Source organism: Leucopleurus acutus, assembly GCF_964270905.1.
Source record: "Leucopleurus acutus genome assembly, chromosome: 13".
Taxonomy (NCBI): Eukaryota; Metazoa; Chordata; class Mammalia; order Artiodactyla; family Delphinidae; genus Leucopleurus; species Leucopleurus acutus.
In genome coordinates this window covers 89,181,369-89,208,681 of record NC_139155.1, presented here as the reverse complement: position 1 = coordinate 89,208,681, position 27,313 = coordinate 89,181,369, and the positions used below count along the sequence as shown (strand labels likewise).

The 27,313-nt window shown below is 50.7% G+C and overlaps 1 protein-coding gene across 4 annotated transcripts in view; it reads right to left on the bottom strand.

The window, feature by feature from the left end:
- Positions 1-3,053: 3,053 nt before the first annotated feature.
- Positions 3,054-27,313, bottom strand: part of SFSWAP (splicing factor SWAP) — an 82,434-nt gene continuing 58,174 nt past the window's right edge. For 3 of the 4 annotated variants that reach the window (XM_082853299.1, XM_082853301.1, XM_082853302.1), the window contains 5 exons: positions 21,227-21,492; positions 14,704-14,829; positions 5,086-5,241; positions 3,704-3,776; positions 3,054-3,330 (listed from right to left, as the gene is read on the bottom strand). In XM_082853299.1, coding sequence (XP_082709425.1) covers positions 3,265-3,330; positions 3,704-3,776; positions 5,086-5,241; positions 14,704-14,829; positions 21,227-21,492 — 687 coding nt within the window. In that variant the 3' untranslated portion in view covers positions 3,054-3,264. The remainder of the gene's footprint in view (positions 3,331-3,703; positions 3,777-5,085; positions 5,242-14,703; positions 14,830-21,226; positions 21,493-27,313) is intronic. The other variant, XM_082853300.1, reaches the window with a different exon arrangement.

Genomic DNA, 27,313 nt, shown 5'->3' with positions numbered 1-27,313 from the left:
GCCGTGCGGCCACGAGCCGAGGACACAGCAGCGCCCAGGACGCCGGCAGCACCAGGAGCGGACGGGCAGCAGCACATCTGCCCTCAGAGCCCCAGCCCTGCGGCAGCCGGGCCTCGGGCTTCTGGACCCCAGAACTGAGTGGACAAACTCCTGAGTTTTCAAACCCTGCTTAGTGGTGGTTTGGGCGGCTGCCCAGGATCCTGACACACCTCCCAGCTGTCCTCTGTGCCCACCCTGCCTTCCTGCTGTTCCCTATACCAGGCCCAGGGCGACCTTCCCCACATGTGGAGGGATGGTGCCACCTGCCTCAGTGTCAGGGGCTTCCGCTGTGCTCGGGGGGCAAGTCCCAGCTCGTACCCCAGCCCGTGGGCCCAGCCCGTCCCGCCCCCCCCACCCCAGGCCTGCTCCTGCCTCAGGGCCTTTGCTCACGCTCTTCGTGGCCCCCCAGCCCCAGAGCTCCCCCAACCCTCATTACTTCCTGCAGGTCTCGCCCGTGCCTCTTCCTGAGAGATGCCTCCTTGCTGAAGCCTCTGCAAAGCAGCCTCTGCCCTCGCCCCACTCCCCGCTGTGCAGTCTCCACCACCCGCCGTCTGGTACCTTCTCGTCTGTTCATTCCGGGCCCCCCTCAAGGCCGGGGGGCTTTGCTGTCCTGCCCTCAGTGGCTCTCAGCAGCAGCACGAGGGCCTCAGGAGGGATCCTCCACCTTTGAGGGGAGGCTGCCCCAGCCCACTGCCAAGGCGGCGAGGGACTGAGGGGACCAGCCCCTGCCGGGGCTCCAGAGGCCTGGTGTCCCCGGGTCTCCTGGGCCCTCAGCCCCCCCCCGCCCAGCCCTTCGGTGCAGGCTCCCCAGAGGCTGGTCCCGCGTTGCTCTCTCCCTGCTCTGATGCCCGTCCTGCTGACTCTGGAGGCTCCGGTTACCAGCCACGTGCTGCGGGCACGAGGCCCCTGCCACCCGAGCTCTGGCCTGTTGGAGCCTTTGGCCAACAGCCTCCTCCCTGGACAGTCCCACGGATGAGCCACGCCAGGCAAACCCGTGTGTCCCCAGCGCCGGTGCTGAAAGAAGCACGTGCGTGTAGTAACCGCGCGTGTAGTAACCTGTGTGCGCGCACATATGCAGGTTGCTTCTACGTGCCACCTTCCGGAGCCGCGTTCAGCTAAACGTGCGCTCCCGCTGCGGTCCCCGCGTCTAGTCCGTCACCACAGGGATCACCCGGCCCCTCCCCTTGCCGACCTGGGACCCTGGGAGTCACTTGGGGCTCCTCTTTCTCTTTCTGTGTCTCTGTCTGTCTCCCTCATCGGCCCCTGAGCCCGGAACGCCTGGCCCCGCCCCCATTCGCGCCCTCTGCTCGGCGTCCCCTCTCCCCCAGGCCCAGCGACCGCTGCCGTGGACCAGACTGTGTTGTCGGGCCTCCCGCCTCCAGGGCTTTGTCCTCGCCTGGCTCGCGTGCTGGGCCCGGGCCCACGCCGGGCTGGAGGGCGCTGGCCCCTGGCGTGGGCTTTGCGTGCCGAGTCGAGATGGGAGGCCCCGTGCGCTGGCTGCGTGGACGGCTGTGGCCTGGCCTGTCGGGGACTCGGCACCGGCCCCAGACGCCAGGTGGGCAGCCCCCGACCGCGGGCGTGGAGCGGGGTGGACGGCTGGCTCTCGGAGGGCCCGGCGTCCTTCACACCTTCTGTGGGCAGCGGAGCCCGATTTCCCTGGGGCTTGGCCTGCGTCCCGCTCTCGCCCGGGGACCTATGGCCACGCCGTGCCCGCCGAGGCCCCTGCCGGCGCTGAGCCCGGACAGAGCTGGAGGAAGACGGAGCAGGGCAGCCGCTCGCCTGCGCCCTTGCTGGGAGGTGGGAGGGCCGCTCCTACTGCCCTGCCCGACTCCACCCTCGGCCAGGTCAGTGGAGACGCTCTCTGCCGCTGCCCCCCCGACCCCCGACCGTCGTCAGGGACGGGCTGTGAGGGTCCCCCGAGGAGCTGAAGGCGGCTGGAGGGAGGGGCACCGGTCAAAGGCAGGACGATCTGAAGCGTGTGGGCAGCAGGTGATGGAAATATATCAACATTGGCCCCGGAGAGCGACAGATGTCCCTCCTGACGGTGCAGCGGACAGTGCAGGGTGAGGGCTGCTGGCCGGCCTGTGAGAACTTTCTCTTCATACTTTTTCAATAAATCTAAACGTGTTCTAAAGCTTCTTACAGAGAAGATAAAGGAGCTTTCTGTACAGGTACAGAAGCAGCTCCAAGACGTAGAGTAACTGCAGGCGCAGGGGAAGCAGGCACGCGGTTTGCTTTTCTGTGTGTAGGAGACGCGGACGCAGATGTGGGCCGGGCAGAGGAGACCATAATTTCCCGCTTCCTTGTAGTTGTAAAAAGCAACTTGGAAGGACACACGAGGAAGCCATATTTAACCAGGTGGAGGAATCACTTATTCAACACAAATGGAACCCCAAACTGCTGAAAGCCGCCTGTCGGTGCGGCCGTCGGGTTGAGCTTCCAGCCCCTCCTGGCAGCAGCCCGGCCCCCTGCGCGCTCTGGGTGGCTCGCTCCCGCTGCCCGTCTTCTCATCTCTCCGGGAATCTGGGTCACGGACAGCAAGCTGATCTGGACGCAGGTCTCACCCGGGCGAGCGGGGACGTCCAGGCAAAACCTCACTGAAAGCTGGTGGGAATGTGGTTTTTAAAAAAGTATTTATTTTTGGCTGTCCTGTCTTCGTTGCGGCACACAGGCTCAGTTGTCCCGCACGGGCTTAGCTGCCCCGCGGCACGTGGGATCTTAGTTCCCCAACCAGGGATCGAACCCTCGTCCCCTGCCTTGGAAGGCAGATTCTTAACCTGCCACCTGCCTCTCCTGCTTTGCGGGGGCTGAAATGGCTGTGGCCTCGCGCCCCGGTGCAGGGCTGGGGGAGCGGGACAGGCGACCCCTACAGCTGTCCCCATGCCGCGCGACACCCACGCAGCAAGTGTTAGAGGCCAGTGACAGATGACAAACAGTAATGAACTCACAAGCCAAACAAGGAAGAAACTGCCCACGGTGACTAGCTAGAAAAGGTGTTTTCTTCCCATTTTATTTGATAATACATTTTCACAGAAACAGGATATTATTTACAAATATACAGGTAAGAGACTGCTGGTCAAAAATCTTAAACCTAAAATGTCATCAAAAATTAATTTACAAAACCCGCCAACCGTCCAGGAGCCCCAGCGGGATGGTCTGTGCAGGACGGGGCTCTCTGCTCTGCCAGCTCCTGGGGCCCCAGGCCCAGTCGCCCACGGCCGGATCTCAGGAGGCACTGGTCTGCATGTTTTTGGAAGCTGCGAGCATCGCTCTTACTTTGGCCATGAGGTCCTGTGCGAGGAGAAGAGGGCATCCCTGAGGGCTCCCGCTAAGTCTCAGGAAGGGGACGCTCCACACAGGGAAGTAGCTCGTGAACGTGTTAACGGGTGAAGACCGAGGAAACTGGGGGCAACGTGCTGGGTGGCTGGGGACACACCCAGGCAGGCTCAGGGCCCAGGAGGAGACGCTCAGGCCTGGCCGGGAAGGAGGAGACGGGGCTGACCGGAAAGCGGGGCCCAGGGACCAGCTGCCCTGGGCAACGCTGACACCACCGCCTCCAGGGGACCAGCCGGGACCCCCGTCAGGACCCACAAGATAAGGGGACAGGGAGTGGAAACCAGCCCCCTTAGGAGAAGATGGGAAGAAAGAGACCCTCCCGCCTTACCTGGGTGATTTTGCTCTGCACGGAAGAGACAATTGCTGAGGAGATCTGACCGTCTTTTTCCTGAGAAACTCCCCTAACGCAAGTAAACAGAGAGGTCAGAGGCTTAAAAAATACTTTAAGAAGCCATTTTGTTTTACTTGTTTCCAGTATCCTTAAAAAAGAAATCAACATTATAAATATATTTCACTTTTATATTTTATGTAACACGTTTGAAATATTTCATAAAATGCAACATTACTCAAAGATATAGGGCTTCCCTGGTGGCGCGGTGGTTGAGAGTCCGCCTGCCGATGCAGGGGACGCGGGGTCGTGCCCCGGTCCGGGAGGATCCCACATGCCGCGGAGCGGCTGGGCCCGTGAGCCATGGCCGCTGAGCCTGCGCGTCCGGAGCCTGTGCTCCGCAACGGGAGAGGCCACAGCAGTGAGAGGCCCGCGTACCGCAAAAAAAAAAAAAAAAAAAAAAAAAGAAGAAAAGGACAAAAGCACAGAAGCGGGCGCCACACTCCCAGAGCCTGACCACAACCCGAGTGGGCGCCTCTGGTGCATCGTGAGGACTTTCGGGGCCGTGGACACGACACACGAGTGGTGGTCGGGGCCTGTACTGAGTCACGTTTTACCTTTGAAGAAGCCGCACCTTAGATTCTGACCCACCTCAAGTGAGCTGTGGCCTCTGCTACTCACCCACCAGCATCGGAGCACCGTAACGCACACTTGTGGAAGCAGGGGGTCTACAGGCGCGATGGAGGACCTGATCCCCTGCCCCCGACCCCCGCCCAGGCTCTGGGTGGGTGGGTGTGGGCGGGCGGCTTTTCAAAACAGGACTAGGTCTGGCAAATGTCCCCCGACAACCACGGGCAGCGAGGCAACGGGGGTCACCTGCGCTGGCACGGGGAGACCGCGGGACGATCAGCGTGGACGCCGACATCCCCACAGCCTGCGTGGTCAGGAAGTGATGGGTTCACCCCTGCCCGCTCGGGCTGAGAGGGAGCGATGGGTGGGTGGGGGTCCTGGGCCCCTGTCACCGCGGAGTCCAGTGCCCGACCCCCTCCTTTGGTCACACCGGGCTCCCCAGCTCCCACGTCATACGGCCCACGTGAGCACGAGGCACTACCGGCAGGGAGCCTGGAGAGACACTGGTTTGGGACCAGCCGCTGGCACACTACGCGGCCGCCCCACACCCACTCGTAGGGTTCCCCCTGCCCAAGCACGGGGCGGGCGGCCCGGGGCGGCCTCTGGACCCACCCCTCCGTGTGCGCCCTCTACTCATCTGGAGCCCGAGTGACACCCGGGGGGGGTGGGGCGCAGGGCCTGGGGCCGGGGGTCTGCCAGCCCGCCCCTTCTCGGTGCCCCCCCCCGTGGCCCAGAGGTCAGGGCGGGGTTACCTGGAGCGCTCCTGGCTGGAGCCCCGACTCTCCACAGGAGAGATGCTGGCCGAGTGCCGGCGCGCGGCCTGCTTGCTCGGGGAGGCTGGCTGCGAGCCGGCCTTGGACTTGGTCCGCGACCGCGAGCGCCGCTTCTTCTTCTTCTCGTGGGGGCTTCTGGAAGGAAAGTGGTTTTAGACAAAGGCACAGCGCGGGCTCTGAAGGAGCTCTGGGTGCTCTCCACGGGACAATTCAGCAATTTCACCCACCCTTCTATACACATCGACTCCTTTTCAAAACCATACACATTTAATTAACTTGAAACGGATGGATATAACAAAATAAAAGTCGTGCAGAAGTAAAACGTGGACCACCTTCTCGCCAGAAGTCCTGCAGTCAGATGCCTGTGGGTTTAAAACACCATCAGCACTTTATCTGCATTTAAAATAACCCAAGATAAGTAACCAAGCGCTGTTTGTACTGCTTGTTCATTTACGCTGACTTCATGGGAATTTCCAACCAGAAGTGGAAAATCATCAAAACCCAGCACTGCGAGCACTGACGCTCGGCGTGTCCTTGTGGCCTGAGGCTGACGGCCCCCGGGGCCACCCGCTCTCCCACCGCCCTCGCGGCCGCGCCTCGCTGCCCGCATCCTCGCGTCCTCCGAGTCGCCAAGGCCCGTGACTCCACGTCAGAAACGACCCCCAGCCCCTCCCCCCTCCAGCCCCGCAGCCCGCACTCTGCCTGGGCCCAGCGCCTCCCGCCCAGAGGCAGCTCTCACTCCACTCCACGCCCTGCCCTGTGACCCCCCCTCCCCACGGCCCTGAAACACAGCAAGAAAGAGGGTATGCGTAGGTGGTGGAAGCGCTGTGGTGCAGGTCCCTGCCCGCTTCTCCTGAGACCACGGTTGCCCACCCTTCAGAACCCGCGGGCGCCTGGGCTGCAGGCCGCCCTCCTGCTGGGACCGTCTCCCGGAAAGTCTCTGCAGGCACAGGTCACCGCTGGTTTCATCAGCCCCCGTCTCAGTTAGTCGCTCCCCGCTTCCTCCCGGGCTGCGACTTGCTGCAAAGCACTAGAGGGTGGATCCCTGGCTGTGGGCAGCTGGGCGACAGGACGGGAACTGGACCTCGGGAGACATCGCCCGATGCCCACGCCCTCGTCCTCAGAGCGCGGCCGGAGGGTGGGCGACGGGCTTCTGGTGCTGTCACTTCCCTGCGTGCCGTCACTGCTCTAAACACGGACGTCCTGGGTCACCGCCTGCACAGCTCACACTCCTCCTGGTTCCTCGGGACTCAGGTGGCTCACAGGCCCTTCCCAACCTGGAGACACCCCGGGGCCTGTCTACACGCCCACCCACCCCACTCGTCGGGGCACCTCCCTGGGGCGGCTCCCGCGGACCCCTGGTGCAGGAGGCTGCTGGCCAGCGAAGCAAGCTGACCGTCCCGCCGGGCAGGGCGTGGCTTTCTGGCTCTGTCTCAACAACAAGGACCTGGCCCTGGGTGGTGGCAGCTGGGCAACTTCAGTTCAGCTGTGGGAAGTGTCCCTGGTGCGCTGGCCTACGTGCAGGACAGGAGCAAGAGAAGTGGTCCACAAAGAAGAGGCTGTTCCCGGTGCAGGGTACACAGAAGCGGGAAGTGCACACCACAGGCCTACTTCCTACACTGCAGACGTTTTGTGACTTTTTGTCACATGGCTAGGATTTCAAAAGCAGCAGCAAATAAAACAATAAATATTTAGTAGCACGTGACATACGTCCCAAATGATTTCAGCCCCAAATCCGGCTAAGTTCCTACGGCTGCCTACGTGAATTAATTAAAGGTAGGTGAGCAATCCTGAACTGCAGATCACGTGCAATTGCACTACAACTTGATCTCATGACAAAACTTTCTAAGCGTTCGCTTAAGGAATTAACTCATCTTTTTGCTTTTTAAATTGAGGTGTGCTTTATATCCAGCGAAATGCAAAGGTCTGAAGTGCTATTTGCTGAGTTTTGGCAGACGTGGTGAAACCCAGACCCGTCACGACCAGGAACACTCTACCATCCAGAAGGTTCTTCCACTGATGCTCTCAGGCATCTGCATCCCCTGCCCCACCATCCCAGATACCCACTGCTCTGATTTCTATCACATAAATGGAAACTCAGATAAACCGGATCACACAGTGCTAGTCCTCTGTGACTGGCTTCTTCCGCTCAAGCAGGATGACTCTGAGATTCGTCACGAGGGGGTTCTTTTCGCGGCCGGGTAGCGTTGCACCGTATGAATCTGCCATCAGTGGTTGAGGCTTCCCTCTGTTAACAGACATTTGGGCTGTTTCCGGTTTCTAGCAATTACAAGTCAAGTTGCGTCTGTGGTCAGATGTTTATGGCGAGTAAACACCTGGGACTGGCACGGTCAGGCCACGGAGCAGTGTATGTTTAACACTGTAGGAACCCGCCAAACTGTTTCCCAAGCGTTTCAATACTTAGTAATGTCCGTCTGCTTGTTTCCAGCCATTCTTGTCAGTGTAAAGAGCGCCTCACTGTGGTTTTAACCTGCATTTTCCCTGACAGGTGACTAAGGAAGCTGAGCACATTTTCATATGCTACCTTCACTGGCTATTTAAATATATTCTGTTTTTCCACCAAGGTATTTGTGGTTTATTTATCAAGAGAAAACTATTCCTTAGCCCAGATATGCATAGTTCATAGTTTCGAAACACAAGCATGTGACAAACTCCTGTGGAACTCAACCCAAAGAAATCCTTTCCATTCCAAAATAACTTTGCACTCTAAGAGATACCGGCCTTCCGCATCTCCTCAAAATCTCTTATGGAACCGTAACTTCTGTAGACATCTGCATGTGCCTTCTTTCTTGGTTCAACCACAGGAAGCTTACAGACAGCTGCGACACCCGGGGACACAATGAACACTCCAGCAGTAGGAAAGTGCAGGCGCTTGGCCAGGAGGCTGCCCCGCTGAGGCCTCCTTATGGGACGCGAAGCTCCTCTCTTTCACAGCTCAGTGACAACAGCCTTCCAGGCCGATGGAGAAATGGACCTGAAATACATTCTGTTATGAAATGTCTTTCAAGCCCTCTGCCCCTTTTCTAATTGGGTTGCCTTTTTGGAACCGACATAGGCCTCTGTCAAAGATACACATTGCAAATCTCTCTCCCCGTCTGCCTGCCGATGCACTTTCTTAACTGTCCCTTTTGAATGAAGTTTTGAATTTCAATGAAGTCAAATTTATAATTTTTTTCTCTTATGGTGGCGTTTTCTACATCCTCAGGAATCTCTGCCACCTCATAAATGTATTCTCCTTGTTTTCTCCAAAAACAGAATGGTTCTAGTTTTCACGTTTAGGTCTGTGATCTATCTTGAGTTAAGCTTGGTATTCGGGGTACAGGTCGCTTTTCTTCCATTCTGATGTCCGGTTGTTCAATCAAGTTTTGCTGAAAGACGACTTTTCCCCCCTGCACTGTTTCGGCTCTTCACCTCTTGAAGGTGTGCAGCGCGCGCCGTCTGACTCCTGTGGCTCTTAGTAAAGTCCTGAATTGGTAGTGAGAGTCTCCAACTTAGTTTTCAAGGTTGTTCTGACTGCTAGTCAGTGTGCCGAGGGCACAAGAAGCCGAGGGCGGTTCTGATTGGGACCGTATTGGGCCTACAGATCCTTTTGTGGAGAAAAGCCATCTGAACGACACCGAGCCTTCCAGTCCACGAATATGGACTTTCTCTCCATTTATTTAGGTTTCTCCTAAACATTTTCTCTGAAATGTTTTGTGATTTTCAGTGTAGAGAGATCTTATACACATTTCCTTACATTTATCCGTAAGTAGTTTGTTTTTTTGATACTGTTCCAATTAGTATTGTTTTTAACTTCATTTTTCGGTTTTTCTAGGCTAGTATACAGAAATAAACTTAGAGGTTCCTTAATAAGAAGACACAGTTTTACGCTCTCCTTTGAAATCTTTAGGCCTTCTATTTCTTTTTTCTTGCCTTACTGTCGAGGCTATGAATTCTATTACAGAGCAGACACCTTGGCCTTGTCTCTGATCTCAGGGGGAAGGCACCAGCAGGTGTGATGCTAGCTGTAGGCTTTGCAAAGATGTCCTTTGGGAATTCTCTGGTGGTCCAGTGATTAGGACTCCACACTTCCACTGCTGAGGGCCCGGGTTCAATCCCTGGTTGGGGAACTAAGATCCCACAAGCCACAGCGTGTGGCCAGAAAAAAAAATAAAGATGCCCTTTACCAGATGGAGAAAATTTCCTTCTATTCCTGCTTTGCCAAGTTTTTTTTCCCCCTTTTCTCTTTTTAATGAACAGGTGATGAATTGTGTCAAATATTTTTTCTGCATCTATTGAGATGTCATATGATTTTCTTCACTTATTCTGTCAATACTGTGAATTACAATGACTGGTTTTTGAATGTTAAAGAACCTTGCATTTCTGAGACAAACCCCATTTGGTCCTGATGTATTTTATCCTTTTAATTAATTGCTAGACTCAAATCAGCTAACACTTTGTTAAGGATTTTTGCACTTATTTTCCTGAGAGTATTAGTTTATGAATAAACACATGCGTGTACACACACATCTACCCCCCCCCCCCAACAAAACACACCACACTCCACACCACACAGATGTGCACACACTGTCCATCTGCTTTAGGATGGTCTCATGCGGTGAACTGGGAAGTGTTCTCTCTTCTACTTCCTTTGAAGTGTCTATAAAATTGGTTATCCCCTTTTTCTTGAATGTTAGACTCTACTGATAAAAGTCATCTGGGCCTGGAGTTTTGTGGAAAGGTTTTAAATTATAAATTCAGTTTATTTAGCACATGTGGAGCTACTTAGATTTTCCATTTCTTCTGCTGTCCATTTGGTAGTTTGTTTCTTTCAAGGAATTTGTCCATTTCACCTATGCTGTTAAATTAACCGGAATGAGATTTATTTTCTTATTATCCTTTTAATGTCTATAGGGTCTTTCATTCTTGATCAATCTAAAAAAAGATTTATCATTTTTAAAATTATTTTCAAAGAACCATCATTTGCTTTTACTGTTTTCCTCTGTGAGTCTGTTTTCTATTTTGTTGATTTCTGATCTTACTTTTATTATTTCCTTGCCTCTATTTACTTTGAGATTAATTTGTTCTTCTTTTTCTAGCTTAAGACAGAAGATTGGGTTTTAGACCTTTCTTTTTTTTTTCTAATAGAAACACTTAAAGCTACTAACTTCCTTCTGAGTACAGCTGCAGAAGGATTATGTTACATTTTCATTATCATTCATTTCAACATATTTTCTACTTTCTCTTGTGATTTCTTCTTTGACCTATGGGTAATTTAAAATGTGTTAACTTCCAAGTATTTGGGGACTTTCCAGATACCTTTCTACAGATTTTTATGTGTAAGAAGACATACTCTGTATCATCTGAGTCTTTTGGAATGTGCTGGGACTAATTCAGTGTTACAGGGAATGATTTAGCCTGCTGACTGACCCACGTGCATGTCACGAGAGTGTGCATGCTTCACTGCAGGTGGTAGTGTTTAGCTGGTCAACAGTGCTGTTCATATTTGCTGCATCTGTAGTGTTCTACTGCCTGCCTTTCCCTTTAGTTCTGTCAGTTTTGTTTCAAGTATTTTAAAGCTCTTTTATTCAATGCACACATTGAAAACATTATGTCCTCATGAAGAGCTGGCCCCTTCATCATTATGAAACTGCCTTCTTTATCTCTAGCACCACTTTTTCAAGTCTGCATGGTCTCCTGTTAATACGGCCACACCACCTTTCTTCTTATTAGCACTGTACGGTATCTTTTAGATCTTAACCTATTTGTATATTTAAAGTATCTCTTATAAGCAGCTTAGTATTAAGTTTTGCTTTTTAATGCAGTCTAAAATCTCTGCTTTTTAACTAGAGTTTTTAGTCTGCTTACATTTAATGTAATTATTTGTATGGATGGTGTTAACAATCTTCTTGTTTTCTAGCTGTCCATTTGTTCTTTTTCCTCCTCTTCCCCACTTTTCTGCTTTGTTTTGCATTAATAAAGCATTTTTATGGTTCTCTTTAACTGTCTCTATTGGATTTTTAACCTTTTTATTTTTAGTGGTTGCTCTAGAGAATTATGATATGCATCTTTCAATTGTCATAATCTACACTGAATTAATAACACTTCCTGTATGATACAAGAACCACAGAACAGCAGCATATTCCCATTCACTCACTCAACAAGCGTTTGCTGATGTGCTCGGTGAACGCTGAGCTGTAGGGATTCAATGCTAAACCCTGCCCCCCACCCTAACCAATCACATACTATTTACTGTCATAAAGTAACCGGGACTTCCTGTTGGAGTGTACTGTAATATGATTTGGCTAAACATTTTCATGAATTTTACTTTTAAAAATATTCACTCTGCCCAGATCTGGATCTCCAAACGCTAAAAGGAACCAGGATTCCTAGGAGAAACAGCTGACCCCAGGTCTGGGGCAGGGAAAGCACAAGCTAAGCCTGGAATATCCTGGGCCAAAAGTGACAAAGTACTCAAAGAACAATGGGGCCAAATGTGAGACAATGTTACCATCAAATAGAATATAATGGCAACGGATTGTTGCACAACAAATAAAAAACAAATCCCCAAACCCAAAGTCCACAGTGATACTAAAACAAAGGGGGGTGTTTAGAGAAGAAATGAGGAGAAAGCTGCTGGCCACAGGACACTCACATTGTTCCAGTGCCACCCCACAGATGACTTGTTAGTTCAAAGAGGAAAAGGTATGATTACACAGCAGACACAACCTTAACCAAGTGATCAAACTCAGTGTCACTGGCAATGGGACAAAGGGACACTTGTGTGCCTCCTGGTGTGATGCAATGGGAAGTTACACAACATCACTATAGAGTATTCTTGCTAAAAATACTTAACATGAACACAGCCAAAAGGACACAGTAAGACAAATCCAGAGTGTGGGACCTTCAATGATACAGGTGACCTGGGCTTGTCAAAGTCATGAAATATACACTCTCAGGAGGGCATGAGGGAGGGAGGAAGAGGAGGAGAGAGAAAGGAAAGCAAATGTGGCAAAACGTTAACACTGAATCACGCTACAAGTTATATGCAGATGGGTGTTTTTAAGTAGTAAGTTAAAAACTTTCTAGTAAGTTAAAAGTTTTTCAAAAATAGAAGTCAGGGGCACAGTGGTTAAGAATCTGCCTGCCAATGCAGGGGACGTGGGTTTGAGCCCTGGTCCAGGAAGGTCCCACATGCTGTGGAGCAACTAAGCCCGTGCGCCCCAACTACTAAGCCTGCGAGCCACAGCTACTGAGCCTGCACTCTAGAGCCCGTGCTCCGCAAAAAGAGAGGCCACCGCAGTGAGAAGCCCACACACCGCAACGAAGAGCAGCCCCCACTCGCTGCAACTAGAGAAAGCCCGTGCGCAGCAATGAAGAACCAACGCAGTCAAAAATAATAAATTAATTAATTAAAAAAAATGTTAAGTTAAAAAAAATAAAATAGAAAAAAAGTCAGTGAAAGAAGCACTCGGTGATCAGCCTGTAGAAATAATCCTTCAAATCTGGCAGGAGGCACTTCCCCTCAGTTTGGGTGACCTGACGGGATTAAAGTGACCCTGACTTGGTGGACGGATTAGTCACCTGCTGCCACACTGAAGCAGAGACCCTGAAGCTACTCCGAGGAGAAGGACGGAGGGGACAGCCTGACTGCTGGGGTAACGAAACTCGCCTGCTAACAGAATGTATTCCTGGCCTACAGAAACTCTGGGTTTATAACCAAGCCCAGGAAATCGACCAGTAATCGTGCACATGTTCACCTCTACTGGGTTCCTCCTGAGTCCACCACTGTCCACGACCCCTGAGTCAGGTCACAGGCTTGATCCCATCTATCAGGGCAGGGTAGCTAGGCCCTGCAGTAAGTTGAATCTTAACTTCTTTTATCTGACTTACTGAAGTTCTGATGATAGCACAAGCTCTGATGAATCCTAATATAATCACCATCTTCTCTAGTGATAGCTCTTTTAATGCAAAGGTTAATTTGAGGGCAAAGCAAGAACTCTTCTGTTAGGAGAGATCTTCGGCTCCAAGGAATTAATTTTAGACCATGCCCTTTACATATACCAAGGGTGACGATAAATTTCAAATGTCAATTACTTGCATAAGGAATAAAATTTAAAATGGACTTCAATTTTCATCATTTTATCCTGCAACAGTCACGTATGCTTAGCGTGGGAGTTCCAAGGCACAAAATGAAATTTATAAACAGACGGAGTTGAGTCTGTACATGAAGGCTTCACTGAAATATATCAGTTTTACAGCTCCTTTCCTGATTTTTCTGTTTTAAGAAAGAGATGACATTTTATCATTTAATGGAACTATTGCATAACTAGCCAGACTGCAGGAACGTTTTTCAGTTAGAAATGCCTTTCAGAACTGCTCCTGCATGTACACATGTAGCTGATTCCCTTTGCTATACAGCAGAAACTAACACAACATTGTAAAGCAACTACACTCCAATAAAGATGTTAAAAAAAAAAAAAAAAAACTGCTCCTGTTGAGGATGTCTGCTGATGGAGGGGCGTCTCTGAGGCAGGTTTGGGTGATGGCTGGGTTCATTTGTCCAAGAATGGTGGACACCTGAAATGCAGATTTGTCCTCTGGAAGACCCTGGAAGGTTCTGGAACCCCGGGTGTCCTGACACTCAGCAGCATGGCATCATGAAGTCTGAGACTACGATGGGCAACAATGGCGTCTTGCCCTTTTCTGGGTGCCTTGGTCACCGGGCCAGCAATGCTCCTTGTCTACCTACCAGAGCCGGGGCCTGCCTTAACTCCAGTGCAGGGACACAAAAAATGGGAAGCCCTCATTTTCAGAGAGAATGGAAATACAGAAGCCAAGTGACAAAAAGCATTCAGGTGGCATCACCCAGGCTGGACGGGGCGATCCCCAGACGGCGCCCCTCAGCTGAGAGGGACACGCCCACTGGCCCACTGGACACGCTCCTGGCTTGGGCCCTGTGTCTCCTCAAGGCAGTGGTGGTGCCAGGGCCTCTGGTGGCAAAGGTCAGCCCCGGAGCGCTCTTCCTGGGAGCGGGGGCAGGGGCCCTGGCTTGCTGGGCGTCCAAGGCCCAGACTGGGGGTGACGGCGACATGGGAACCAGCCTCCCTCACTCTCCTCAACTAGACAGGTCTCTCCTAGAGGTCAAGGGGCCAGAGGACGGGCCCTCTCCCTGCTCTCAGACCCCACGAGGACCCTGCAGCACTCTCCTGGGAGCTGCAGCCGAGGCGTGGCCACCTGGGCAGCAGGAGGGATCCACCTGAAATCTGAACTTCAGATTCTCCTTGTCGGTCGCCCCTCCACTCCTTTCCCTGCTCAACACGTGAAGGGTAAGGAGCTGCATGTGGGGGTCTAGGGGCAGCTAGGCTTGGGGGAAATGTGACCCCAAGAGCTCCCAGCAGGGCCAACCACCTGCAAAGACAGACAGCACAGGCAAGCACCCTCTGCTTCTGAGCTCCAGAGCAGTGAGAACGCTGCCAGGATGACTCGGGATCGGCCAAAGCAGCTGCTCCCCGGCTCCGGACAGCTCTGTGCCGGAGACGTGGGAGCCCCACCTTCCAGCGCAGGTCCCGTGTCTGCGAAAGCTCCACCGCCTACCTGGACCGGGTCCGCTTCCTGCTGACTCCAGGGCTGTTACTCATTCGGTAGGCAGTGGGGACACTCCTGTCCTCCCGCCGTCTCTCGGGGGAGTGTGCTCGTCTCCGAGGGGACCGGGACCGGGACCTGGCAGAGGAAAGCAGGCATTTCAGTCCTGTGTGGGGTGGGCAGGGGAGCACCTCCACTGCTGAGACGGAGGCCAGCCCTGGCCTGAGCCCGTGGGGCGTGGTGGGTCCCTGCCTGTCCTTTCAAGGCCCACCCCCAGCCTCCCTACTCTGCTGACCCGGAACTGGATCCAGGCTCGGAGGCAGAACGCTCATCACACCAATGCTAAGCTTCTAAGTGGGGCCCAACTCGTGCTGAGGCTGGAGCCGTGGGCTGCTGGTGCGGACAGCCAGCAGGAGCCAGCTCCCGCCCACTGGGTCCCTGCGGTTCCTGGCGGACGCAGGCCCGCTGCTGCTCTTCCTTTCTCTTGCCTTTGCCCATCTGGTCTCCCTAAAACACGTTCAGTTCACTGGTATTGCTGTCAAGATTAGGTAAGCAAAGGCAACAAGGTCCAAGTGAGCTGTTTCCACTTGTTCTGAACACTGGCAAGAGGAAGAAAATGACACGTGATGAAGTTCGAGGACCCCCTGGAAACCTCTCTTGTTTGCACTCATCTTATGGCCTCTCCGCATGAGGAACAGGCTGCAGGCCCGCTGGCAGGAAGCCTGAACCTTCAATCCAATTCGGACCGTGCCGTTCCCATGAAAGTTCTGGCTAAACCATTTGTTTATGAGATGTCTAATATTTTTTCTTCCCTTTCCTGTGCCTGGAAGAGGACTATTCTATTCGTGCAGTGCCGTGACCCACACATGGCAACCGTGCCCCAGACAGCAGCACGCAGAACTCCAACTCGAGACCCTCACCCACGGGGTCACGGTCCTAACGGACGGCCCTTTAACAATGGGTTTAGGACTCTTATTTTAGTTTTTTGTCCATTCAGTGAAATTACTGTTTTGGGGAGACCTGAAATAAGCAGAAATCTGGGGGGGGGGGGGAATTTCTTTCCGTTCTGTTTCTATGACAACCCACTCAAAAAACGATATACAGAAGAGGTTTTGATTTTGTCATCTAAAGAAGTTCTACACGGAATCATTTTAAGTCACAGTAAAACCCCCAACAACGCACACCGTTGTTGCAAAGATCAGCTTGTATCACATTCCACCCTCTGTGTCACAGGGGGAACGCTGAGTCACTCCTGAAAAACACCGCAGCCACGGAATGACCTGCTCCGGGAGAAACGCGCCTCGGCCCTGGGGCTCCTCTGACACAACTGCTTTTCAGCTTATACAACGGTTGTGATTTTTGTTTCCAGAGCTTTCCTAAGATTTAAGTAACGATTACAAAGGTGAGGTCAGTCAGACACCTTGACATTTTACCGGGCTTTCCCTCAAAAGAGCTCCAGGAGTCAAATCTGTTCGTGGTGGAGGCTGCCCGATAAATGCCTTGCTGTGCTGCCGCCACTGCTGAGCTACCCTGACAAGGCTCCGGGCTCAGCATCCCTGGGAGGCCGTGGGTCTGTGGCACGGAGGCACACACTTAACGTTCAGAATGACACGTGCTGGGCTGCGTGGTGCTAGAGCCCCGAAAAAAGCTCTGCTCAATCAAAGCCATAGCGCCTACGGAACGCTTAAACACAGGCTTCTACGATAAGCTCAATAATCAGGAAAATAAATGAGTTTTTACTGTCTGCAAATCCCTAACTTTGACATACAATACCACTTTGCAGTGGCCACTGGTGCTTTCTTTGAAGTGAGGTGCCTGTTACCAGTAGATTCCAAGTTACCCGGGAAAAGCCCATCTCAGAACGGAGGGCCATGAGCTACACCAGATGACGCTTAGGTTTTATTTTAATTAAAGAAGCTCCAATGCTTTTATTCTGTTAAGTAGGGTCTGAATATTGCTACCATGGCACAGTGCAAGGAACAGGAAGTCCATTTTGTAAGTAAATCATCTGTATAACGTGACCGGAGAACTTCTCATAAAGAAAATGAAATAGTCTGAATTAAAAATTTTCAAGCATGATGCAACTCAGATTTTTTTTCTTAAATGATCATAATGGTTTGCTTTCAAAGAGGTCATAAGGAGACTTCTCATCTGAATGACAGCGATATTTATAAACAGCTTCTTTCCACCAGTGTTTAACCATTTCAGGAACCCACTTCCTCCATTCCTGTTACTTCACTACTCACAGGTCCTCACGGAACTGAACAAGCAGCAAGGATCTGGTACCAACCAGGCTGGGGTCCTGGCGGCAAGGATCTGGTACCAACCACGCTGAACAAGCAAGAGGCTCCCGGTTTTAGTTCTTCTCAAGCTTGACCTGTGGACCCGACTTCACCCGCAAACCCTTCCTCCCCTCCTGCGGGGACAGCTTCTCCCCGCAGCACTGTTACCAACACGGTGGCCACGGCTCTGCCTGGGGTTACGACTCACTTCCTGGACACCAGCACGTGAACCAGCGCCTGGGGGAACGTCAAGCACCCCATCCTCCTTTAAGGGCCTGGATCAGGAGATTAAACCAACCACCCTCACCGGTTTGCTACGCAGTTTTATCAGGGGGAGAACGTAAGGAATTACAAATTTCAAACTAAAATACGACCCCAATTTTGCCCGCCTGAGTTCTTTTTGAGCATTAAATAGAGCACTTGCAAAAGTCACATTAACCCCTAGCTCCCAGGCCCCTCCCCGAGTGAAAGCCCTGAGGGAGCCTGACCTCTGGAAGCCACACGGGGGGCCCCTGGCCCTCCTCCACATAGAGCACCTCACACCGCGGGGCTGCAGAGTTCCACCCAGAATCCCCCCAACCTCAGGACAAGCGAAACCAACCCCCCACCAACTAACCAACTACACGACGCTGCAGGCGATCTCATCAAAAGCCTTGCAAACAAGCTGAATTTCAAGCTTTAGTCTCATCGAGCTTTGTTTTAAAATACCTACACTGTTACAAGTGGATTTTAATTTTAGGCAGTGAATTGCATGAGTACATCTTCATCCATTAAGGTATAAAACCTAATGTGATATAAAAGCAGAAAACAACAGAGAAAGAAGTCTTATACTTTAATCAGTGTTGATTTAAAAGACACCAAATACTGTCTTTCGGTAATCACTGTGCTTTCTGAGAAGCAAAAGACTGATTTCCAAAACTAAAAATTTTCCTATGACAAATTCACCTTTGGAGAGCCAGAGTCATCTATAATTTAGACATATTTGATAAATGGGACTTCAACCATACGAGCATTAACATATTAACATAAAAATTACTTATGACATAAAAGCTTTTTAATCTTAACTTTCTACATTTTATACAGGATTTCAGTAATTTAATATACAAGAGAAAATATATTTCAACTGTAATATCCTACAACAAGTAGAAAGAAATATTAACAAAAGTCATTTTACTTGGAGCTGGCGGTAGTCTTTTTAAAACAATTGATTAAGTTGTGTCAGGCCCAAGAAACAAGTCTTATATATCCTATGCAGACATTATGTCTGTCATGGGTTAGTCTATCTGGAAAGACAGATAGTTAAAGAGAAAATTATGACAGTATCATTAGCAACTTCAATATTTTGGTTAAAATTTAAATTTCTTTTTTTTATACTTCAAACAATTCATATCACCAAGAATACCAACCTCTTTCATTTTATAAGTTTATTTTATAAATCCAGTTGGATCCCTAGAAATTATTAGTGTGAGCCTGGATTAAGAAAGCAGGTCTGTAACCAGCTTAAGAAAAAAGGCAGTATTATCAAATAAAACTCACTCTTCTCAGAAATAAGAGCTGAAGCAGGATTCTAAATGGTGAAGGTGACTTATCCGACTTATGTCCCCAGGGCCCAGAGACCCACCACGAGACAGCTGGTCTCTCCTCCGTACCTCCGATCAGAGACCTGCAACCCGCCTCTGGGCCCTGAGCTCAGAGGTGGTCTGATTTCAAGGAGCGTCACTGCCACATATAAGCTGTCAAGGCAAATACTCCTGGACAAACACTTTGAAGGTTTGGTTTTATAATATTTTTTTAAAAATATTTTATAATAAAGTTGCACTCTGCCTTGACATTTTATCTAAACTGCAAAATCAAACATCTGACTTATTTAGTGAACTTAAGTCAGCTGATTTAACTCAAATTAACGAAAAGTATCACACAGATACTACTGAGATTTAAAAAAATGTTTGGGAGTTATGAAAATACTCAGCTCTTTTTACAAACATTTTAACTATAGGTCAAATTAAGGTAAAATTGATGGTTTGCCATCACAGAACTCACACTAAAAATTTTTTGAACTTAACTTTTTCTTTTAACTGAAAGTTACAAACTAAGGATTAGGAATTTGCTTCCTGCAGTTGTCAGCACTGAATATATGAGAACAATATAAAATATACTTGAATATAAAATCTGTAAATCTATTCTAAAATAAAAAAATTTAAATGTATTAAAATAACATACAAAATGACTTACTATTATATATAGATAGTCAATAAATATCCCACAAATCCTAGCAAGTTAAAATTCCAAGTGTTTCACGAACACTTCCAGTTCTGAACAGACCAACCTGGGGGAAAGGTCTGTGGCCATCAAATCTGACCAGACAGGCTCACTTCAGTACTAGACACCAGCACCTACTGTATGCGCTGAGCACTCACCATGAACACCTGCTCATTTCTTACCCTGGGAAACAATCTAAGGAATCCTGAGAGTTACCAGTCCCCTAGATGGGGGTTTACGAATGCACTATACTCTCTTCTCTTTGAGCCCTGGAATAAAGGCTAACTAGGAAGAATTTTACTGGGTATGTCATTACTCAGAGGGCTTGTACAGGCCTATTTATTTATTTCCACTATATAATGTTGTAAGAAATTTTTTCAAATAAGAAACTTTAAGAAGTTTTGATATATACATACAAGTTTCTGGGGACTTTCAAAAACTGAAAATATGTCAGCAAAGTTGTTCATTTAGTTAAACAACAACAAGCTCTGTGTGTTTGTGTGTGTGTGTGTGTGTGTGTGTGTGTGTGAGAGAGAGAGAGAGAGAGAGGGGGGGAGAGAGAGAGAGAGAGAGAGAGAGAGAGAAGTGATGGAACGTCTAAAGAACTAGCAAAAACACAGAAAGCGGGACTTCCCTGGTGGCACAGTGGTTAAGAATCCACCTGCCAACGCAGGGGACACGGGTTTGAGACCCGGTCCGGGAAGATCCCACATGCCGCAGAGCAACTAAGCCCGTGTGCCACAACTACTGAGCCTGTGCTCTAGAGCCTGCGAGTCACAACTACTGAAGCCTGCACGCCACAACTGCTGAAGCCCGTGCACCTAGAGCCCGTGCTCCACAGCAAGAGAAGCCACAGCAATGAGAAGCCCGCACACCTCAACCAAGAGTAGCCCCGGCTCACCACAACTAGAGAAAGCCCGCGTGCAGCAACAAAGACCAATGCAGCCAAAAATAAATAAATAAATTTATTAAAAAGAAATGCAGAGAGCCAAAGATCAAATTTATTCTAATTTCATTGTAGACAAGTGTAAATACTTGTCAAGCCTTTAAGGTCTGGTCTGGGTAAAAACAGAGAAAGCATTGTTGTTCTAAGATATATTTAAGACAGGCAGATGTGTATACAAGTACACTTGTTTTTTAAACATTAAAAAATAAAAAGTATAGGGCACCTGCATTTTTCCCACGGAAAGGAAAGAACTAACAGCAGCTGGAGAAGAAGAACTAGATCAGTACAAGTGCTGTGCTAAAGAGAAACTGAGAGAAGTCCAATCAACGTTCAGTAATAAATCACAAGGCATGAAGTAAGTTTTAAAATTAAAAATTTGCTTTCCTGAACCTCCTGCAAGCCAGGTGCTTTAAGAAAAAGAAAAATACCTGCTTTACTAAGCAGCAAATTCTGTGATGCTTACAGGTTTTCATGTTTATTACTTCTGTTGCCTGAAATGTTAAGCTGCTTCCTCAAAAGCTGGCTCCTTGTAAAGGTGGTTTTGGGTTGAACAGTGACTGTGGGTGAGAGGTTTGGAGAAGCAAATTAGTCGAGAAAACAGATGTGTGCCACTGTGCTCCCTCCTTTATGTGCACTTGCAGGTGCTGTGCCAGGGAAGCTGAACACAGCCGAAGTACAAATCCTCCTGCTTCGCCATCTGCACGTTCACAAGGAGTCAGCCTGGGAAAGCCTGCTCGTTCACACCAAGCAAAAGACCCCCAACCTGTGGATCTTCCACACATTTCAGCCGATATGCTAGGCTTGCTTCTAAGACCTGTTAAAACGTAAATACCTAGCTGATGAACCTTAGAAAGTCAGGTTAAAAAAATATTTTGAAAAGACCTTATTGGGTTGGCAGGGCGCATCTCTCACCCACACACGCAGGTGTGTGGGTCTGTGCTTACGGGGAGCTGGTCTAGGGAGGCCCCACCCAGCTCTGCTGGTGAGCAGGTGCGGGGGTCTGCACCCACACCAGATGCACGGCCGCGAGGGCGCCTTGCACACCCACCTCGAGCGCCGTGCTGTCCGATAGGCACTGGGAAGACAATGCTTTGCTTTCGAGTGGGGTCTAGGCCTGGACTTGGATGGCGAATGGCGCCTGGGAGAGCGTGATCTTGTTCGAGACCGTTTTTTGTGCTTTCTCTTTCTCCTCTCTCTCTCTTCTTCTCTCGGCGGGTCTTTGCTTTTGCTTGAGCGCCCTTCCGGAGGCTTAATGTCTAAAGTGGGCAGAGGTCTGCCTCCGGCCAGTAGCGGGCAGGACACAGTACTGGCTTCCTGGGAACAGAAGCAAACGTCTGGATGTTAACAGGGAAAATGCGACACTTAAAAATGTATGTTTATAAGCTTCCGACTTTGGGGCCCTCTCACCAGTAACAAACCAACACCTCCTAGAGCGGACCACGCCTCCCTCTGTGGTGCTAAAAACCCTGCCCTGGCATCTTAGGGAGAATGACGGCTCCTTCGAAGTCAAGAGCTGAATGCCCACCTCTCCCGGCCGAGCCTTCCCGTGCAGGGTCCCCCCCAAAGCCTGCTGCGCTGCGGCAGCTGGATTTGACGAAAGGAACGCGGCGCGAAGGGCACTGTGTTAGGAAAAGAGCCCCGCTTGCTCTTTCGTAAATAATTGTGACCTTCCACCGAAAAGGAGATTCCTCTAGTATCGCGTTTTGATGAACCTCTGCTCTGCCTGAACCAAAAGAGGTTCCTCTTTGATTTTTAAAAAACTCTTTGTCACAAGGAAAATACATTTCTCTCCTTCTTTCTTTGTACCTGTGTGAGGGGATGGATGTTAACTCCTAACTCCTACTAACTTACTGTGGTAGTTATTTTGTTCTATACGTAAGTGAGATCATGCTGTGTACCTTGAACACACAATGCTGTGTGTCAGCTGCTAACCAGAAAACTGTCACTCGCCATCTGCTCTACAAGGATGAAGACACTGGCCACTGCCGTCGCTGACCTCTGACACCCCCTGAAAGGAGCTCTGGGTGGAGATCAGGAAGGAGGCCCTCGGTGCTCTGGGAAAACCTGGCAGAACAGGCCTTCAGGTAGAGTTTCAGAAGACTTTATGGGCCTAATTTCTTGCAGCTCCTCATGCCTAGAAAAGCACTAACATCATTAATGGTGACATCTGCTCCTCGTGACGAGCAGCCACCTTCTGCCAAGAGGTGTGTCTGACTGCACGCAGCCCCTGACCAGAGTCACTTATCTACTGACCCCCGGCCCCCAACCTCTGCGGAGCAGTTCCTCGGCGCTCCTGAGAGGCTGTCTCCTGGGCTATCATCCTCATGTTGCCCCAAATAAAACTTAACTCACAACTCTCATGTTGTGCACTTTTTTTCCATTGACACAATCATATCTCAGTAAAACTGAAAGAAAAGAATAAAGCCGCTAATGGGAATCACAAACAAGATAATCCCATCAGTGTAAGTCAGCCGTGTTCCACACATGTGAACGCACCACACCACGGTACCGCACTTAGTAAGTTATCAGTCATCCTCAGAAACTCTTTACCCAAGCATGACAGACACACAGAAGAGTGCACAGGCCTTCAGGACGCTGCCTGCTAAACTCTCACGGTGGGACACCAGCACACACATCAAGAAGCCACCACCCTCAGCGCTGTGGCATCCAGAGCACGCCCATCGCTGGGACTTTACTGTAAAGTGCTGGAGACGCACACCTGAGGACCACATCGCACTCTACGATGACAGGAATGATAAGCTGCCTGCATGGCCATCAGAAGGGTGCACTCCTGGCTCACTATGGTCCATCCCAGCAGCGAGTCAGTACAAACCAGCTTGAAAGAATGATGTGGTGACATCCTATTTTTATTGACGTTAACATTTGTCCACATCACGTTGTAAGATGAAAAAATGAAAAACCCCAACAAACCCAGAACTCCAAAAACCCACCACCGGTATTTTACACTTGCAGCTGTGGCCACCCACCTGCAGCCCTTCCCCTTGTCCTGAGAAAGGTCATTTCCTCAGTTCATTTACATGAATTTTAACTACAGCTAGTAAATACCACATGCAGAGATATATCGAGAAATCTGCAATGTGTCACTTTGTGCCTCGGAGGATTCAGCTGTAAGGTTTACGGAAAACAACCCCAGGCAGGGGCTGTGGCCCGGCCCCGTCTCGTGGGCCACGTGGGCGCTGGCTGCTGCCGGGTGCTGGGCTCTAGCAGGACTGGCCTCCCCTCTCTTCTCCGCTGGTCCATTTGGACAAGGCCAACTGGATGAGGGAAAACAACACTTTGTGCAAATGGTTCTTCTAAAGTTGCGCTTCTTGCCCTGGCGGTGCTCCTGCGGCCGGACGAGGATGCCACCCTGGGTTACGGGTCAGGGCTGCGACCCGAGGGCAGTGCTCTGCCTGCCTACTGTTTACATTCACAACACCGTCTCTCACACCTTCCCTTCCTTGTGAGCTGAGAGGCAGCAGGGCCGAGAATCGCTCAAGAACAGTAGAACAGTGCGCTCTGTTCCCAAAGCAGTTTGCTCTCTGTAGCCGGGGCCACTGCAGGACGGGGGGCGCACGGGCCGCCTGCCGCTCCTGGCTGGCTTCGCTCGTCTCCTCCGTGTCAGCGCTGCCCAGTTCATTTTTAAGGCTCTGCCTAAATTGTCTCCAGGGAAGCCAGTTCATCGTGAGACAGTTCTTCCTATCAAAAAGGTCTCTCTCACTTCAAATTCTTTGAGTGCAATAATATTTTTTGGGTTGCATTTAAAAATAATTGGTTGTTGTTAAACAATTCTAACATGTAGAAATGAACCTTTACTTCTAAGAACACCTAACTCCCACTCCGGCACTCCATAAACTTATATACAAAATGACATGTTAAGACTAAAATAAATAAAATGTAGTGGCCTTTCTAACTTTAAAGGCTGGCGGAAGGGAAGTGCTGGCTGTGCCGCCAGCCGTGGTGCCTAGTAGAGAACCCTGTTGCCGCTCGGCTGCAAGAACCAGCTTTTAGTGCATTTAAAAAATCCCAGTAACTGTGGACTCTAAATTAGGAATATATACATTGCACGAACAAGGAGACAGAAGTAGGGGTAAGAGGCGCCAGTGAGCACTTCCACACCGGATGCACGAGGCCTCCAGCAACGGCGAGTTAGTGGTCACGGCCCCAGGAGCCACAGGGCAGTCAGGGCTGCTGCAGAGATTTTCCCCGGAGAAGCAGAGAGAGTCTATTTTAGGAGAACTGAGACATGGTTTCCATCCCTTATCTAAGTGGTTTGTTGAGTGAGGAGAAACACAGAATGGCTGTCTTTCTCCCTCAGGGTTCTCCGTTCCTGCACATGAGGACAGAACCACGGTACTAATTAGTGATGATTAGTGCTGCAGTAAACGGGGGAGAGATGGGAAAACACGCCCCCCATGATGGACGTCTGCAAAGAATAAGAACCAGGTGGACGAGGCACACTGCAGGCGGCCAGTCCAGGACAACAGGAGAGGGTGAGTGGCAGCTTATTAGATGAATTCCTATTTATACATTATTGCCAACCTGATAATTTGTACCTCTGAACTTTATTACTGCTTCTTTTGCCTTTATCCTAACTAACGCCCGTCATTAGGAATACTTATTTCACCACTGTGGTTATAGTTTAGTACTTCATTTTGAAGCGAGGGAATAAGTGAATCAATATATTCAAAATAGGGCTTCCCTGGTGGCGCAGTGGTTGAGCGTCTGCCTGCCAATGCGGGGGACACGGGTTCGTGCCCCGGTCCGGGAAGATCCCACATGCTGTGGAGCGGCTGGGCCCGTGAGCCACAACTACTGAGCCTGCGCGTCTGGAGCTTGTGCTCCGCAACAAGAGAGGCCGCGGCAGTGAGAGGCCCGCGCACCGCGATGAAGAGTGGCCCCCGCTCGCCACAACTAGAGAAAGCCCACGCACAGAAAAGAAGACCCAGCACAGCCAAAAATAAATAAATAAATGAAATTAAAAAAATATATATATATATTCAAAATATAACTCGTAATTAGGTCATGGGGTCTATTTATTCCAATAAAATGATTGATTACCCTTCACCATTAAAGTGAAAATCAGCAAGCAACTGAGGTGGGGGGCCTTGGCTGGGCTGAATTAAGATGATGCATTGTGACGACCTCACTGTTTTCTTCAGCCTAAAAGTACTAAGAGGATATTAAAAAAAAACCCGGCAGTTAGACTTGAGAATAAGAAAAAAAAAAGGATAACCAATCCCACACGCCCAGGGGCAGCCCCCCAACAATGGTGACCCCAGGGGCAGGCTGTCTGTGCCAGCACGTCTCGGGGTCCTGAGATGTACGCTCTCCCCAACACGGCTCCACTTCTGAAACCAAGCAACCTCATGACGCGTCCCACCACGCAGGGCGGCGGCTCTCGTGACGTGACCGACCGCACCTGGGGGAAGCAGGCGCGGGTCACGCCCTTCATGCAGGGTGAGGCTGAAGAGACTTGCAGGCCGCCTGCACTGCCAGACAGGACGGCTGGATGCAGGAGCTCTACCCAAACACAAGCCGAAGGGCCTGGCCTGCCCGGGCCTCCAGGGCTGCTCAGAGGCAGGGCTTCTGTTATGTCCAGGCTCGGGGAGCGGCCAGCACCTGGGACACGTCAGGACAGGCGTGTGTTCTGGCCTCTTCAACTACACCCAAGGCGTTCCTGGGTGCACAGCTGGCGCAGGGGGGCACGGACTCAACAACACAGAGGGGTGGTTCGTGGATATTAACGACATGAGCCACAGAACTATTTCAGGAAAACATCACTTGGGCTGTTCAGGAAAGCGCGGTGGCCCCCTGCTCTCTCTGCAGCCCGGCACCCTCTCCCCTACTTGCAAGAACACCGTTGATGTGGACAATGGCCCTTCCTGCCCTCTCAGTGCGTGAATTCCGGATGAAGATCTCCAGCTGAAGCAGAAGACAGACCAGAACATTCTGCTCTCCCCAGCCACCTTGCTACGTTGAGGGAGAAGCACATGACCCGAGTCTGGCCCAGGTCAACAGATTCAAGACCAGGCTGAGCGGGGCGGGGCTGCGGAGTGAGGCACTGAGACAGGGGCCGGAGGGAGCAGAGCTGCGGAGCTCAGCCCGCCCAGGAGGCTGAGCCTGCAGAGGAACCCTCGAGACATACGTGAGCCCCAAGCACGCTGCGCCCCCCTCACAACTCAGAAAGTGAACCCAACTAGTTACTGGACTTGCTTAAGTCATTTGGGGGCAGTCGGGTGGTTTTCTAGCACGTGTAATCAGGGCCCTGACTGATGCAGCAATCCAGGCTTTCAAACGACTGGAAAAGAGATTTAAATACCCAGCTAGCTCTGTAATCTAGACCTGGCTGCAGTGATGGAAACGTACTGTTTCTGCACTGCCCCCCACTGCAGTTAGCTACCAGCCATGTGCGGCTACTGAGCGCTTGAGATGTGGCCAGTGTGATCAAGGACCTGAATCCTCAATTTTAATTGAGTTAAGCTGAAATTGCCACGTGTGGCTGGTGGCCATACTGCACAGTGCACATCCGGAAGGAGTCAATGGCCCTGCTAATTTGTACTATAAATTATACGAAAACCCCAAGACCAAGTCACTGCTGAGTCAACACCCTCCCTGCAGCCCCACACCTCCCTTGTCTAGTTTCTGAAGGCGCCTGGCTGAGGCTCTGCAGAGGGTGACCCGTGAGGAGCTGCCTGTGATGCCCGCGGGGGACACAGCAACAGAGCCGTGCGGCAACCAGTGTCCAACAAGCAAAGTGGCCTTCTGGGGATGGAATGTTAATACTCCAGCAAAAATGATCAGAGCACAGATCATCACGGGGTAGAAGAACACATAGGTTGGTCTGAGTCATGACTGGCAAAATCAGGAAGGAGCATGAGAAAGATTAGTCATTTATAAGAGTATTTAAGGGCTTCCCTGGTGGCACAGTGGTTAGGAATCCGCCTGCCAGTGCAGGGGACACGGGTTTGAGCCCTGGTCCGGGAAGATCCCACGTGCTGCGGAGCAACTAAGCCGGTGCGCCACAACTACTGAGCCTGCACTCTAGAGTCCCTGAGCCACAACTACTGAGCCCACAGGCCACAGCTATTGAATCCCACGTGCCTAGAGCCCGTGTTCCGTAACAAGAGAAGCC